We start from the raw sequence: 18,279 nt of genomic DNA on the forward strand, positions 1-18,279 counted from the left end.
AACTTGTTTAAAGAAGATTGAGTAATCACCAGTATTCACCTGTTCTGTGTTGGGAATGTTACTATTTTGTGGCTTAGTGATTCTAGTTTGATTGAAATAGAAGTATTCAATTAATGTTCATTATTTATTCCAGTTGTATATGTATCAACTGTTCAGAAGTTTAGCCTACATCCATTCCTTTGGAATCTGCCACCGGGATATTAAACCACAGAACCTCTTGTTGGATCCTGATACAGCTGTCTTAAAACTCTGTGATTTTGGAAGGTAAGCTGGCTTCCCCTTCGGCACCTTTTCTATCACTCCCTGTCCCAAAAAATAATCATTTTATTAAATATATTCCTTTTCCAATTTCAGTCTAGACCCTTACTAAGGGAGCATAAACTAATGCAATTCTTTGTAAGGCTAGTTTTGATTATTTCTGTTAGAATTATAAGTGTGTGTATTCTTTTAAGTGACAATTTAACTTTTAGGAATTATTTCATTGAAAATATTATTTTACAAAATTCTGTATGTACAGAGATTTTTAATCATTCATTGTTTATAAATATCTATTTGTAAGAAAATGTCAAAAAAATTTTAAGATATATACAAATAAAATGTTATACATGCCACCAAGAAAAAGAATGAAGCAGCTCCTTATGAACTAGAAGGGAATCATTTCTAGTAAATATTAAATAGAAAAAGCAAGGTCAAGACTGTGTAGTATGCTACCTTTTGCTTTAAAAAAATAAACTGTGATTATATGTGTGTGTGTGTATACATTTCAAAATATATATGTGTGTATGCGTATATATGTATATCCATATATATATATATGCATGCACACATGCATATAACTTGTTTCTAAAGTAATATGTAATCTATAATATTTCCCCTGGGTAGAGAAATTTGGGGAATATAATGTAGTTGGGATACTCACTTTTTCATTGATTATATTTGAGTGTTGGTCAAATGTATATTATGTGTATATTAATTTCTTCAGTAAGAACTAATTAAAATATTTTTTTATACATTGCTATGTATCCTTTTAACTTCAGAATTAACCTCAATTCAGGAATAAGGTAAAAGGTGGATCTAGTTGAAACTTTTATTTTTATTTTCCTCTAGTAATCTCTTATTCTCCCTTCTTTTATGTAAATTCCTACAAATTTGTTGAATTCTTAAACTTATTCTTTGGTAATATACTGTGACTTGGTAATAAAACCTTATCCTTTCCATTTCCATGCAGTCAAGCCTATATTCCCTTCTAGTACTGACAGTTATCCTTTAGTTCCTCTCTGATATTATCATCTAAAACAATCTTTTGCTCTTTTCTGCCCTGAAGAGATCTCTATGTTAACTTGGCTTTTCCAGGTTTTTTCATCCTTATCACAAATTCTTATTTTTCAACTTAACTTTGTAGATTACATATTGACTCAGACCTGGTAGTATCTGTGTTCTTACTTCTTTATAATACTTTCACATCCCACAGTTCAAATTTTAGGTTTCACATAGGATATATTTTCCACAGGCTGTAGTAGAGAGATCCTTAAAAACCAAGCACATCTGCTTATCATAAATTAATTCTTAATAGTCTCAGAAATGTATTCTCTTTCAGCCATCCCATTTTACTATCTCCTAATTTTAAACACCTATCCTAGGACACAGCTCACTATAACTCTGTCCTTTGAACTATAAAAGTGGGAAAAAAATCAAATCAAAACTTTGGGGCTGGGATTGTTAGCGCTTGCCTAACACGTGTGCGGCCCTGGGTTTGATCATCAGCACCACAGATAAATAAATAAAATAAAGGTATTGTGTCTACCTACAACTAAAAAAAAAAAAAAAAAAAAACTTAAAAAAATCAAAACTTTTGATGCTTAAAATAAAGTATGACTACTTATTTTTTGTAGGATAGTTGCCCAAATTAGATGAGTTTTATCATTATGCATATCTTTCCCACTGAGAATAATTGACTGCTAAGTACTTTAAAAAGACTGTGACACCAAGATTAGTAGTTTCTTTTCTCTCTTAGTGTCAAAACACAGTTGAGACTGGCCATGTTGTTAGAACATAATATTTTATGTTCTAATTTGTGATAAGGATGAAAAAACCTGAAAAATCCAAGTTAACAGAGAGATCTCTTCAGGGCAGAAAAGAGCAAAAGACTGTTTTAAATGATAATACCAGAGAGGAACTAACAGGATAACTGTCTGTACTAGACAGTTTATGGTGATGAAGGGTAAAAAAATTTAAGGTCATTTAGTCATCACTGACTAGAAATAAATTGAAGAAAAGAAAGCCTAGACTTTATTCTAATAAATTTGGAACAGAGATTTTATTTGTATGGTAAGACTGCATTTTTATAAACTCTTTGATAACAAAGGTGCTTTCTTGGTTTTTAACAAAATTGTTTTGGGCAAGTAGGGTTTGAGAGACACTTGATACTCTTAGGTACTAGGTTGGTGGAGATTTGAACAGACCAGTATTAATGTCTTATTATTAATTCTTTACTGGGTGAAACAGCACCTGAAGGTAGCTGAAGGGCTACATGGGCTAAGAATTCTCTTGAGTAGGGAGTTTTACAAACAGCCTTATTTTGTAAGAGAAAGAGGGTAGACACATGTATCAAGTAGTGAAAGAGTCTATAGACTACAAAGCTTTCATTGTTACCATTTGACTTGCAGTGAATTTTTAAACTGTAATTGGAATCTATTTTGTTTTAAAAAGTAGACTTTTAAAGGTAGAAAAGTTTCTTATCACCTCTGCTTGAAATGAAATGTTTTAATTTTTAGAAAACATAAAAATACGTTTCATTTTTGATTCGTGAAATTTTTGTTTGTCAGTACTTAGGGAGGGAAAGGGTGAAAAATAAACTTTTAAACTAGTGATGAGCAGGGGATAGTGGTGCAGGCCTGTAATCCCAGTGGCTCAGGAGGCTATGGCAGGAGGATCACAAGTTCAAAGCCAGCCTCAGCAAAAGCAAGGTGCTAAGCAACTCAGCGAGACCCTGCCTCTAAATAAAATACAAAATAGGACTGGGGATATGGTTCAGTGGTCAAGTGCCCCTGATTTCAATCCCTAGTACCCCCTGCCCCTCCAAATGGTGATGAAGGGTAAAAAAATTTTAAGGTCATTTAGTAATCACTGACTAGAAATAAATTGAAGAAAAGAAAGCCTAGACTTCAAAATCCTTATGACTATTTTCATCCATTGTTATTCTGATTTTCCTGTACCTTTATGTCACAATTTTCTTGGCACTTACTTTTTAAAATTTTGTTGCATGTATTTATTTTCTGTATCTATGTTTGATGTTATTATGGTTAGCTTCTTTCGTAGCAGCTTATTTAAATGGTTAGCTTCTGTAGCAGCTTATTTTTTCTTCAGAGACATCTCAAAATATATTAAGTACAATTTACTATAATGTTTAAAATACATACTACAAAGTATTTTAGAGTTAAAGTTGAAATAAGAGAACACATAGACTTACCACAAGAGACCGAATTTGTAGGTTGTGAATAATTTCTTCCCTAAAGTTTAAGGCCTATCTTTTTGTAGTTTATTGGATAATGAGTATGTAAACAGTTAATAAATAAACCAAAATGTGGAAATTAAAGAGATTAGGTGTGTATTCCTTCAGATATTCATCCTGAGTCAGAAGTAAAATTGTAAGGATATGTTGAATTAGAAATATTCCTTCTTCTATTCTGATCTGTTATCATGCCTTTTGGTTGAGAGAGGTGTCTCTTCATTTTGTGCCCTTCCATCTTAATATTTTAGAAGTAGAATTTGGGAAACAGAATCAGAAGAAATTCAACATTTATTCTTTTCTGACTTTTTAATCACTTTTTTATTAGGCAACAATTGAGCCATTCTGCCTTTTAAAATCTCTGTTCTATTTTACTGAAAAAAAATGTGAGAAAATTGTAGATTGGGATAGTTATGGTTCATATTTTCTCTTTTGTATATTGGATGATTGGAATGATGTGAAACTTAAAAGATAAACATTTGGTATTGTGCATGATAATTATAAGTTCCTTTAAAGTTTAAATTTTAAACACTTTTTATTTTTTATATTTTTATTAGTGCAAAGCAGCTGGTCCGAGGAGAACCCAATGTTTCATATATTTGTTCTCGGTACTATAGGGCACCAGAGTTGATCTTTGGAGCCACTGATTATACCTCTAGTATAGGTAAGTTCTGAATCTGAATATAATGTTTATAATTATTAATTGCATCTTGGTTTTAACAATTCATTATTATCAATCTACTTTCACTGGCCTAGAAAGAAGGGTGTTACCTATATTTTTTCTTAAAGATGAGATGTAGAAATATACGTACATATATTTAAATTTTGCATTTAAGAATTTATAATACACTTTGTAATCTTTAGGATTTTTTTGAGTACTAAAATTATAAAGCTATAGTTGGTTATCTATTTGTTTTTACTTTATTAATGATTCAAATCCTAAGTTGTATACCTTTCTTAAATTTGCCTGAAATGTTCAGTTCTGAGCTTGATTGCCAGTTAGAGAATTTAATGTTATTTCATTGTTAATAACACAGGTTATTAACAATAATTAACAGGTTATTGTTAATAACAGAGGCTGACCATATTATTGAATTCATCCCATGCTATCTTATTTTGGTTATTTAACTTCAGGTCAGCATAAATCATTAGCAGTTCAACCAAGATCACTGATTCTTTTTTTTTTTTTTTAATTATTTTTAGTTGTAAATGGACACGATACCTTTCTTTCTTTATTTTATGTGGTGCTGAGGATTGAAGCCAGTGCCTCACTTATACGAGGCAAGTGCTCTACCATTGAGGTACAACCCCAGCGTCCAGCTCACTGATTCTTTAGAAGTCTGTAGCAGAGATGTTTAGTGATTGAAGGATATGAATGGAGACAATTAATTGAAGTCTCTATTGACCTTTTCTTCCCCATTTTAGCACCCTGGTTAAAATACAGACCATACATGAACAGCTGTACATGAATAGGAAACTAAGAAACAAGGGGCAAGCTTAGGCTATATGGTGCAAGTGGACACAAAAAATTATTTTATTCTTATATGTTTTTTCTGATTAGAATTCTGTAGTCCAAAATTGGAACATAGAAAAGAATAAATACACAGCCCCCCCAAAACCCTGCAGTACTGAAAACTTAAAGAAAGAAAGAAAGAAAGAAAGAAAGAAAAAGAACAATAATTTTGGAAACTTTTTGACTTTATGATACAAATAAAAATTCTTAACATTTTCATTTTCATTTTGCCAAAAAGGGATATGCTGGATTACATTTTCATTTGTTCCAAGGGACTGGAGTTTTATCCACCATTTGTTTTGTACATCAAGTGCAAATTTCTACCCAGTGAAATAGCATATTCTTTGAGAAAATAGGTTTGCTCTCCAGGACCTCTGAAAATATCCAGAAGACATAGGGTTCTACAGAGCACACTTTGAGAACTGCTGCACAAAGGGAGAGAGAATATAACACTGTGTGTATGTAATGCTAATGTCTGTGTTATGTGGTAATATGTTAAAAGACAAATGAGATGTGGTACAAAGAATATTTTCCCTGAGTTCAACCTGGATTTGACTTCCAAATCTTGTAATATTGTGCTTAGCTGAGCTGTAAGATTGAAATTAGATATTAACAGTTCTACCTACCTTTGTTAGTGTCTGTGAGAGTCCATAAAATATTAGTGAAAGTGCTATAGAAATGCAAAGTGATGTTCTTTCTGTGGCATTTGTTAATTTGAATGGCCCCTAGAGTAAATTTTACCTATTTGTCTTTGGAAATGTCATTGAATTTTTTTTAGCTACTTTATATTTTATTCAAATATATGATACTAATGATCTTCAGAAATGACACAGGAATGAGTTGTGCCCAGGTCACCTAAAATAAACGCACTTTGGTTCATCCGAAAAAGTCTCATAACTCTTATCATCTACCACATGGAATGTCTATATAAACTAGGGATTTTGAAGCCCTAGCGAACCTAGATTTGATCTGCCTCTTAAGGCTCTGAAAAAATTGTAAACATCCCCCCCCCCCAAAAAAAAAGGATATTTGGAAGTATACTAATACAGGAACATTTTTAAAACACTTTTAAGAATAATGTTAGAAATGATAGTCACTTAAGATTGATTATATTATCTTACTGAGAGATGAATGAATCAGAACAAAGGCTTTCTTTTTAGGATAGTTAAGCATATGGACTCTTGAAGAAACTGTTATTCTGTGACTTTGAGACAGTGTTGTCTTCATTGGGAATTAAAGGTGGATTCCAGGTCTAGGGCTCTGCTATCAGCAGCTTTTCCTTTGACAAGTTGTTTACATTTATCGTGCCTTAAGTTCCTTATCTGTGAAGTAAATGTGTTAAATTAGATGGTCTTGAAATATGACTTTATCATGAATAAGAGTTAAGTATGAAACAGAATGCCACTGTGTCTCAAACCCCAAATAACTAAATTTCAATGGACCAGAACATTTGGGGGGGGGGTGCGTGAACCTATTGTTTAGTTGAATTTTTATGTTTGGAGAGCTCCCCATTTTGTCCTGTGAAGTAAGAACAAAAAAGTTGTGGTATCCCCCTGGTGTTTAAGTCAGCTTTTCTCACTGTGAGTAAAGGATCTGGTGAAAACAATTGTAAAGAAGGAAGGTTTATTTAGGGACTCATGGTTTTGGAAGTCTCAATCCATAGATAGCCGGCTTTATTCCTAGGGGTGACACAGAACAACATGGTGGAAGAATGTGGCAGAGGGAAGCAGCTCACATGGTGATCAGGAAGCAGAGAGAGAGAGTTTACTCACCAGATACCAATATATACTCCATAACTACACCTCCAATGAACCGCTTCCTGCAGCCATACCCCACCTGCCTCCAGTTACCACTCATTTAATCCCATTAGAGGGTTAATTCACTGATGAGGGTAGGACTATGACCCAATCATGTCTCCTCCAAATCTCTTACATTGTCTCACACATCAACTTTTGGGGGACACCGCATCTAAACCATAACACCTGGTTTTAAGTATTTTGACTGACTTAACATGAATCAAAGGGTACTTAGTATAGTTGTCGCCGAATTTTTTGATTTTTAATTTTGGTGAGAACTACTAGGTAATAGTATTCCTTGATTTTATTTCATGTTTTCCATATTTATATTGAATCCTCCTATTACATTCTCCGTTGTTTTTTTAATGCATTCCCCAGTAATTTTTCTGACCTTGCCTTATGAGATGAATTATTCAGTATTATTAAGGAAAAAAGTAGGTGCACACTAACTTCTATCTAATCAGATAGGAAGGAAATATTTAAAACTTGAATCAAAATAAAATATTTAGTAAGATGTACTTTTTCCATTTGGATCTGTAAAATTTAGTACAATTGGCTTTGAGTGAAATAAAGAGTCTCTAGTAGGTTTTCACATTTGTTCCATTGAGCAGTTTCTTAAGGTAACACATAGGACTGACTGTCTTGGTCTACATTATAGAACCAGTGTCTTGACTGTCATTACTTGGAGCTGAACAAAATCAACTTGGCTTTTCTCAAATGAAATCTATGACTTGTTTTAGGTCAATAAAAGTAGTCACTTGAGCAGAGATTTTTGAATCCCTCTTGAGATGTACTATCTCCATACCATTCACTATTATTCTCCTTCCCTACGTGTAGATAGAAAAACCTATCTAGCACTAATATATGTTCACCTCCCTAAAGTACTTCAGTCTTGATATAGCAATAATATATGTTCATCTCCCTAAAGTACTTCAGTCTTGGTACATACAAAACCCAGGAATCTCAGAAACCTGAAAACTGAAAAATAGCTTTTCTTTGCAGGAAATGTTAATAGTAGAATTTAACTGGAGTGATCACTTATATCAGTTAATTTATCTTCAGATATTTTTTTGGCAGAAAGAGGGTGTTATTAATGATTAGTCAAGGATAATAGATATAAACCAAGAATATACTAGATAAGCCAGATGTGTGCTTTAAATTAATTTTTAAAATTTATTGTTATTCAATTTATTGATTACATTATTTTTAAAAGTTTTCTCTTTGGGATACCCATTTTGACTTAAAAATGAATTATTTTTGATGATTTATGAAATTGAAATGAAATATATACCTTGCTGTCTTTGTCATTACTTTGCATTTAGAATGATGATATAGTTAAGCATATTTCTCTGTCAGTCATCTCACATAAAAGTCAACCATTTAAAAGTCAGAATTTTCATTGGTTTAAAACACAGTGTCTGTGGGAGTTTGAACCCTGTATTGCTCCTCCTCTGTAGGCATCTCCTAACATGCAGAGATTGTGTCACTTTGACTGTTTTTAAGTAGAGAAGTACACAGTCATTCTGTGGCTTTGGAACTTTAATCCTCTCTTGAAGACCTGGTAGTTGAAAATGATACTTTATGCTTTATTGGAATATTCTCATTGGCCTTATTTCATCCTTGTTAAGTGTAACACTAATTTAAAATTGAATTAGGGAAATTTTTTGTATTTTTTAAAATCCTGTTTAGGATTATACAATCCTTGTGATATTTGCTTTGTGATCAGCGTAATTTAAGTAAAATTAGAAAATATATACATTTTTTTTCAACTTAAGTTTCAGAGTCTAATAAATCTTTATGTTCTCTTCAGATGTATGGTCTGCAGGCTGTGTGTTGGCTGAGCTGTTGCTAGGACAACCAATATTTCCAGGGGACAGTGGTGTGGATCAGTTGGTAGAAATAATCAAGGTGAGAAGATTGAATTTGAGTTTTTAACTGAAAGTAATTTTGATGCTGTTTTAGTAATATATCACAAACACAAACACACATGTGCAAGAAACTTAAAAAAATGGAGAAAGTGATTCAAGATCATGTTGCAAATTCAGGTGTAGAGCAGGTAAAAGAACCCACTTCATGTTGAATAATTCTGGAAAATCTATTTTCTGTGTCTGATGCAGGAAAGGGATCTGTTTCAAAGCATTAGATTACTACTTTGAGATGCAGCCCATTGTATATTTGGACAGCTAGAAATCAGCTTTTATTATGCTGAGCCATAATTCTCTATAATTTCAAGCATTTGAGCATAGGACTACAATCAAGTTATTTTAAAGCTTTATACTTCATTCTATAAAAATGTTTTTTCTTTTAGTCAAGGGGATTTTGCTAGTTGTCATTGTGTGCAAATGTGGTTGAAAAGACCAGTGTGTGAGATCCTTGATCTTCCTTACTGTCCATAAAATTTTTTGCAATTTTCAGCTGAGACTTCTCTTTATTTTCTAAAAGTCTAAAAATGCTTCCCACTATTAAAATTAATAGTGCTGTAATACAGAATTGGGCAAACTATTTCTATTAAGAGCTATATAAAATATTTTAGGCTTTGTGGGCCAAAAGGCAGAATCAAAGATGTTATATATGTACTTAAATAATGAAATAGAAAACATATTTGCATTCTTTTTTATTAATAAAAATGTAATAGGAAATGAGCACAATTGTTTTTATTTGTAATGTAGGTCTATTAATCAGAAGAATAAATGCTTTTTGGGAGGTATAAATATTTCTTTAATTGTAGTTCAATTTAATATTCCATATCACCAAGTTGATTACAAATCTGTAAAAATTAATTCTTAATTCTTGAGCCCTGTTGAAACAGAGTGGGTTCTGTGGTTTTCCTGACCCCTGCTCTAGTACAGCCATTTAGTATTTCTTATATCCCTAGGCTTTCACTTGATATACTTGAACTCATATGCTATAATTCTTTAGGCATGTTGCTGTTCTATTTGTCATAAACATTTGTTCATAGAATTGTATCGTTTCTCTACAAATTATTTTTAAATTTCGCAATGATTTATTTTGTTATTAATTAATTCATACATGATCCAAATGAAATTGCTCAACTTATTTGGTAAGTCCATACCTTGTATCTGCCATAATATCTTATGAACCTTTATCTAGAGCTTGTTTGTGCCACTTTTAGTCATTATAATTTAATTTTTTTCTAATTTAACTTTAGATTTCAGTAGAAACTGTTAACTTTAATCAGGGCTTTAAGAATGGATTTGACTTTTCCATGGAGGACAGTCTCAGATCCCCAGTTCAGTTCTCAAGTGTTTTTGAAATAATAGTCGTGAACCCTTAGTCTTTATGGTAATTAGGGAATCCATGTTAAACCGTTCTTTTCTGTTAGCTTGCTCTTTTCTCCTTTGAAAACTTCATAGGTATTCTCTTGGAGTATTTGGAATTAGCTAACGCCACACAAAATAGATACCTTTCTCTGAATTTAAGTGGAAACTGAAAGTGGATAATCATATAGCAAATTGCATGAAGTTTTTTATGTGGTAGTTTTGCCACAGTTAAACTTTGTAAGCAGGGACTTCATTTATTGTCATGTTTTAATGTCTAAAGGTACAAAGCAGATTTCAGTAAAGGTTTGAATTGAATTTAAGCTGCTAGATCATTACCTTTTCATGATTTTGAAATTGCCTGGGAATATATAAGTAGATATGGTTGTTGTATATGTTGTTTATTAAATTTTATTGGCTCAGATGTTCATGCTAGTAATTTATAGCATGAATAACACAGTTTTATAAATTGAACAACTTTATCTAATTCTAACTATTCCCTTTTAAAAATGTATATATATTTATTTTAGTTATAAATGGACCTTTATTTTATTTATATGTGGTGCTGAGAATCGAACCCAGGGCCTCACACATGCTAGGCAAGTGCTCTACCACTGAGCCACATCCCAGCCCCTAGCTACCCTTTTGAAAAAAAAAAAAAAAAAAAATTATTTTTCAGTTTTAGGTGGACACAATATCTTTATTTTTCATTTATGTGGTGCTGAGGATCGAACCCAGTGCCTCACACATGCCAGGCGAGTGCGCTACCACTGAACCACAACCCCAGCCCCAGCTAGCTACCTTTTTTAATGTTCCTCTAGGTCCTCTAATAAGAAAGCTTTCATAAAATATTTAGAATAAAATTCAAATTAGAATATAACAAAGTCATGAAAAATCACTTTTGGCATGCAAAACATAACTTTCTGAGGTTAATTTTATTTACAGAATTATCAGATAAGAATTTTATATCAGTTGATCTCTGTATAGCTAAAAGAGGCTTGGATTTCACAGCATTTAAGAAAAGAAAAATTCTGTTAGAACTTTTGGATAATAAGATTTTTTTTTTCTTAAACATATACTAGTTTAATTCTAATTTAAGTATAGATTTATATCTTCCTAAACACATAGTAGACATAGTAAACCCCAAGAAATATCTGATGTGGTTTCATATGTGTGGTGAAAAATCAAATGGGAAAAAGCTGTACCAGACATATATTCACTGACATAACATTGTCATTTGGCACCTCTGCCATCAGGCATAGAAATGGGATTATTTTAAAAAGAGAGAAAGCTTTTGTAATCTTGGTAAGGGTGATTTTTTTTTTTTTTAAAAGATTTTTTAGTTTTCAATGGACCTTTATTTTATTTATATGTGGTTGCTGAGAATCAAACCCACTGCCTCACACATGATAGGCAAGCACTCTACCACTGAGGCACAACCTCAGCCCCAAGGGTAATATTTTTTAATGACAGTTACTTTTATAATATAATTTTATATGCTCATTGAAGAAGACACACACATATTTAAAGAAAAGAACAATCATTACTGCTATGTCACATTATTAAAAATAGTTATATAAATATGAATATTTTCTCATGTCCAGAAGTGTATTTTTAATGACTACATAGATTTCATTTATGATTATATTTTGAGTTTCATAATAAGATTCTGAAAAAAATATCATTAAGGTAAAGTGACATTGCTTTTCAAAAGAAGTTTACATGACATTGGCTTCTCAACATTTGATGATTGATTCTCTTAATAAGTGACAAATGTCCCCCAAAATTGCCCAAATGAATTAAAGTTGAAGCACTTCCAGACCTAGAATTGCTGTAGGTTTTACTCATATTTTCTCTGAATTTAAATTTTAAGTAAGGAAAGGTTAACTACAGTCCCAAGTTCAGTTTCTGGATTAAAACATCACAAAACTGAGAGTTGGGGGGAAAACAACTTTTTGTAAGGTTTTAAAGATTTTAAAATGTATTAATATGCCTAGAAATATACTTTCATTTTTTCCATAAACATTAACTTATATTTTAGTAATAATTTGACCATTGCTTTTGAAAGAAAGAGTTTTAGGGCAGAATTAGTCAAAGTTCTACCTCTTGATAGAATTTCAGTAGCTTCTCTAGTTTTAGTAATTATAGTTGTAAAAACTATCTTCTAAATTTGGTATGCTAACATTGAAAATAGTGACATTAAATTATTTGCAATAATAAAATTTTTATGTGACAAAGTTCCTTTCTTTTGTAAAACAATTTTACTGAAGTGTTAGTTTTTTCAGTGATAACTAATTAATTATGACATTGGGATAGATAGCTTTTATATAGATAAGAAGTAGTAAAATCATATCTCTAATTGAAACTTTATGTAAGAAATTTGAAGATAAAACACAGTGAGATTTAGATAATCTTTTAAAATTTTTTATTAGTTCTTTTTAGTTATATATAAAGTTAGGATTCATTTTGATACAAGAGTGTAGAATAGAATTTACTCTAATTTCCCTTCCTCCCTCCCCCGTTCCCTTTCCTCTACTTTAGTGATCTTTCTGCTATTTACTTATAGTTTTTTTTAATTAGTACCTTGTGGTTATAAATAAAAGTTAGTTCACTGTGTTGTATTCATATGTACATAAGAGAATTATGTCAGATTCATCCCACTGTTCTTCGCTTATCCCATTCTCTCCTCCCACCTCCTCTATCCCTCTTTACATTCCACCAATCTCTCTCTATTTTAATGGAACCCACCCACCCACCTACACAGGCACACACTCCCCTCCCCATTTTGGACTAGCTTCTGCTTATTAGAGAAAACGTTTGACCTTTGACTTTCTGGATATTACTTATTTCATTTAGCATGATGGGCTTCAGTTCTACCCGTTTTCCAGCAAACGTCCTAATGTTATTTTTCTTCATGAGTTATACACCATTGTATATATACACCATATTTTCTTCATCCATTCATCTAGGTTGGTTCCATAGCTAAGCTGTTATGAATTGTACTAAAAACATTGATATGACTGTAACCATATAGCATGTTGATTTTGGATCTTTTGGATATACACCTAGGAGTGGGATAGTTGGGTCACATTGTTGTTCCATTCCTGTTTTTTTTTAAATATTTTTTTATTTGTTTTAATTCGTTATACATGACAGTAGAATTCATTTATGTACTTTGATATATTATACATAAATGGGGTATAATTTATCGTTTTTCTGGTTGTACATGTTATAGTATTACTTTGGTCGTGCAGTCATATATGTACATAAGGTAATAATGTCAGTTTCGTTCTACTATCCTTCCTAATTTCCATATAGCTTTCCAGAGTGGTTGCACTAATTTGCAGGCCTACCAACAATGTATGTGTATACCTTCATCCTACCAACATTTATTATTACTTGTGTTCTTCATAATTGTCATTCTGAATAGAGATGAAATCTTAATGTAGTTTTGATTTGCATTTCCTGATGGCTAGAAATGTTGAACATTTTTTAATGTATTTTTTGGCCATTTGCATTTCTCCTTTTGAGAAATGTCTGTTTAGTTTTTTTGCCCATTTACTACTTGGGCTGTTTGATTTTTTTTTTTTTTTTTTTTTTTTTTTTTGGTATTAAGTTTTTTGAGTTCTTTACATATTTTGGATACTAATGGCCTGAGGAGCAGGTGACAAAGATCTTCTCCCATTCTGTAGGCTCACTCTTCACACTCTTGTTTCCTTTGCTCTGTAGAAGCTTTTTAATGTGATGCTATCCCATTTATTGATTTTTGGTTTATATCTTGTGCTTTGAAACTCTGGTTACAAAAGAAAATTAATGCCTGTTCCAATATGTTGGAGTGTTGACCTGCATTTTTTTCTGTCAGTTGCAGAGTTTCTGATCTAATTCTTAGGCCTTTGATCCACTTTGAGTTGATTTTTGTGTGGAGTGAGAGGTAGGGGTCAAGTTTCATTCTTCTACAAATGGATATCCAGTTTCCTCAGCACCATTTATTAAAAAGGCTGTCTTTTCTCCAGTGTATGTTTTTGGCACCTCTGTCTAGTATCAGTTGACTGTATTCTGTGTGAGCATTGGTCATATATGTCTCTTTTGGTGTTAGTACCATGCTGTCTTTGTTACTGTAGATCTTTAGTATAATTTGAGGTTCGGTGTTGTATGCCTTCCCTCTTCACTCTTCTCACTGTGAATTACTTTGGCTATTCTGGGTCTCTTATTTTTCCAAATGAGTTTTAGAACTGTTGTTTGTTGTTTTTTTTCCCCCCCAGTTCTGTGAAGAATATCATTGGTATATTCGTATATTGCTTTTGGTAGTATGCCATTTTTACAATGTTGATTCTGCTTATCCAAGAACATGAGACATCTTTCCATTTTCTAAGGTCTTCTTCAGTTTCTTTCTTCATCATTCTGTTACTTTTCATAATAGAGGCCCTTCACTCCATTATTAGATTAATTCCCAAGTGTTTTTTTTTTTTAAGGTAATTGTGAATAGGATGGTCTTCCTGTAGTTTTATAATTGGAGTATAGGAAAGTGATTGATCATATGATCTTTTGACAGCTGGAAGGATGTTGCTCAGTGATAGAGCACTTGCCTAGCATGTAAAGGACCTGGATTTAATCCTCAGCACCACAAAAAATCATCATCTTTTGATTATTATGTTATTGTAGCCAAGTTGATTGACTTAATTTCTTATGGTGTTTGTCCATAAGAAAAGATTTAAAAGGGCTTTCAAATTTTTATCAGTGGGGAGTGAAATTAAGAGGAAGGGAAAGGAGAGCATTTTTAAATTTTTTTGCTTTCTACCATTCTTTGATAGTGTTTGTTTGTTTTAAGGAATTTGATATTTTGTTTGTTTTAAGGAATCGTATCTTTTTACAATTACAGAGTTAGAAAAAAAGATGCTTTTGATGGTTTTGTACTGAAATCTTTCATTAGTAAACAAATAAAAACGGTTATATTAAATTAAGAAAGCCACAATTTTTGTTACAAATGTTGTCTAAATAATTGTTTTCCTAGTCTTTTAGTTTGATGATTGTTCATGGTGTAATTTAGCAAATCAGTGCATTTCTGGCTCCTTGGAATCTTATATTTTTGAATACCAAGAAATTACTGCTATTCATAAAAGCCTGTCACTCAGTGAGACCTTACTTTGTCCCAGGCACTAGGCTAAGCAGTGTACATTCATTCCAACATTTAATCCTGTATTCACCCTAGAAATTAAGTTTAATTATTGTTGTTGTTGTTATCACCACCAAACCATATCCAGTAGAGTTGAAGTAATGGACTGATTGATCATCAGCTAAATTGATATTCTCTGTTCTTGGAATTTGGTAGCTTTGGAGAAAACACTATGATCCTTAATGTCAATTTGATATCCAGATATCCCATCAAGTCATATTTATTATTTAGTGTAAGACTAGTATAAAAATTTATTGCCACAAAGTGTAGAAAACAACCCCTAAATCTTATTGTAATCAGTTTATCAAATCATTTTGAAGTCTCATTAGACTAGGCTTCATTTTGCATCAACTAATACAGTCAAGAGTATATTGGTTAATTCCTTTGATTTCAAGTACAGTCCGATCTTATTTTCACCATTTTTGTTTAGCAAGCATTTTAGATTTTCACTTCCTATACATTCCTTTCTTGGCATATGATCTTTTAATCAGAGCTCTAAGATACTAAACCAGAGTTTAATAAATACACACACACTTTCAGGGCGTCAGTTAATACATTGTTTTTCTTTGAAGTTATCTGTAAAATGTTTGTAAAGGGGAAGATGAGGCATGATAGAAATCTGTCAGTTGACAACATTCATTGGCTACACCTGACCTTTTTTACCCTAAGGAACTTTGTTGTTGTTGTTTTTTTTTTTTTTTTGGCAATAAAATGTTCAATATTTTTTAAAGCAATGATTGTTAACAGTCGGATAGTGTAAAAAGAAAAATATATATGCATATGTGTGTGTCTGTATGCACAGCAACCTTGTAGATGGGTGTATTTATAATTTTTTAAAGATTGCTATTTCATATTCATAAAATAATTTTTTATTACTTTGTTGATATAGGATATAAGGAAAAATGAAAAATCCTGGATTGTGGTGCTACCAATAATTTACAATATTAGTGTTTCACAAAGAAAGCAAGAACTGGGTGATATGTTTACAGGATTTTTGTGTTATATAAGAGAATGATATTTTTAAAGAAATATAGTGTTGTTTTTTAACCCGAGATTCAGACATCTTCCTTTCTGTTTTAAACTCCTTCTTGAATATATTTACATGTATTTTTGTCTAGATTCACTTAGGGAGAGAGGAAAAAAAAGGTATTGTGAATCTATATCAACCAACAATGAATTTTTCACTTTCTGATCAGTAGTTTGCATAATCAAAATAATAGTAATCTTTTTTTGAGGGAAGGTAGGAACTTGTTTCCAAGTATAAAATTTTATTCAGTTAAAATAATAATAATAATAATAATTATTATTATTATTATTATTATTATTATTCAGGCCAAAGCAGTCTTGAAAAAGAAAAAAATAAAGTTGGAGTAATCACACAGGAAAACATATAATAGGTTTTCTAAACTTATTTATGTAGCTGTAGAAAATGTAGTCAGTAGCATGAATGTATCTATGTAGATCAATGGAATAGAATTCAGAGTCCAGAAATAAACCTCTTTATTGTCAATTGATTTTGGGGGGGGGTAACAAGTATTTCAAGACAATTCATTGGGAAAAGAATAGAATTTTCAACAAATGGTGCCTGGACAACTGGATATCCACATGCAAAAGAAAGAAATTAGACCTAACTTATACCATATACACTCATATGTATATGAGAAAAGGGAGCCCTTATACACTGTTGGTGAGAATGTAAATTAGTACAGACATTATGGAAAACTATATGGAAGTTCCTCAAAAACTAAAAATAGAATTACAATATGATCATGTAGTCTCACTACTGAGTATATAGCCTAAGGAGTTGAAATCACTATGTGGAATAGATATCTGCACTCCTGTATTCATTGCAGCATTATTTACTATAGTAAAGACATGAAATTAGCCTCAGTGTTCATAAATGAATGAAGAAATAAATGAATGAATGAAGAAAATATATAATGGAATACTGTTCAATCTTTAAAAAAGGAAATTCTGTTATTTGTGACAGTATGAATGAACTTGGAGGACATTATGCTAAGTGAAATAAGCTAGGCTTAGAAACATCAGAACCATGTGTTTTCTCACTTATATGGAAAGTCCAAAATAGTCAAAGTCATAAAAGCAGATAATAAGCTGGTATTTACCAGAAGATAGGAGAGAGGGAGAGTGGGAGACATTGGTCCAAGGGTTTAAAGTTGCAATCAGACAGAAATCAATGATAAGTATTTAAGGTAATGAACAGAGTAATTAGCTTCATTTATCATTCTACACTATGTATGTATATAATAACATCACTGCATCCCATAACTGGTCAATTATAATTGGTCAGTTAATTGATTTTACAAAATGAATTCGCAGTGGATCAAAGACCTAAAAGCAAGGGCCAAAACTATAAAATTTATACAAAGAAAAGGTATAATCTTTGGGCCCTTCAGTTGGACATTATATTTTTTACATGTGACATAAAAAGTGACAAAAGAAAAAGTAGATAATGGACTTAATCAAAATTAAAAACTCCTGTGGTTCAAAGGACACCATCAAAAAGTTTAAAGATAAAATGGGAGCCAATTTTTATAAATCACATCTGATAAAGGATTTGTATCAAGAACTTATATAGGAATTCTTAATAACTCAATAATAAAAAGACAGCCTAATTGAAAAATTTAAAAAAGCATCTGCTTTTCTCCAGACAAGATATGTAAACAAATAGTAATCACACAAAAAATGCTCAACACCAATTGGAAGTGCTAAAATTTAAAACAATAACTAGTGTTAGGATATAGAAAATTGGAACTCTCAAACATTTGCTGGTGGGATTGTAAAATGGTGCAGTTGGGGCCTTCCTCAAAATATTTACATTGAGTTACATTATGACCCAGAAATTCAATTCAAAAATATGTGCTTGAGAGATTCGAAAACATGTCTAGGAAAGAGGTAGAAATTAAATCAAATCTATGTTGAGAATTTATTGTTTTAGGTATTTGAATCTAATAGATATTTTAAAAAGAAAAGAAAAGAAAAACCTGTAA

At 31.7% G+C, this 18,279-nt stretch overlaps 1 protein-coding gene across 3 annotated transcripts in view; it reads left to right on the forward strand.

Moving 5' to 3' along the window:
* Gsk3b (glycogen synthase kinase 3 beta) overlaps positions 1 to 18,279 on the forward strand; it is a 170,626-nt gene that overhangs the window by 111,035 nt on the left and 41,312 nt on the right. For all 3 annotated transcript variants that reach the window (XM_015478461.2, XM_015478460.2, XM_048803256.1), the window contains exons 5-7: positions 134 to 264; positions 4,066 to 4,172; positions 8,628 to 8,725. In XM_015478461.2, the coding sequence (XP_015333947.1) occupies positions 134 to 264; positions 4,066 to 4,172; positions 8,628 to 8,725 (336 nt within the window). The remainder of the gene's footprint in view (positions 1 to 133; positions 265 to 4,065; positions 4,173 to 8,627; positions 8,726 to 18,279) is intronic.

Source organism: Marmota marmota, unplaced genomic scaffold, assembly GCF_001458135.2.
Source record: "Marmota marmota marmota unplaced genomic scaffold, marMar, whole genome shotgun sequence".
NCBI classification, from domain to species: Eukaryota; Metazoa; Chordata; class Mammalia; order Rodentia; family Sciuridae; genus Marmota; species Marmota marmota.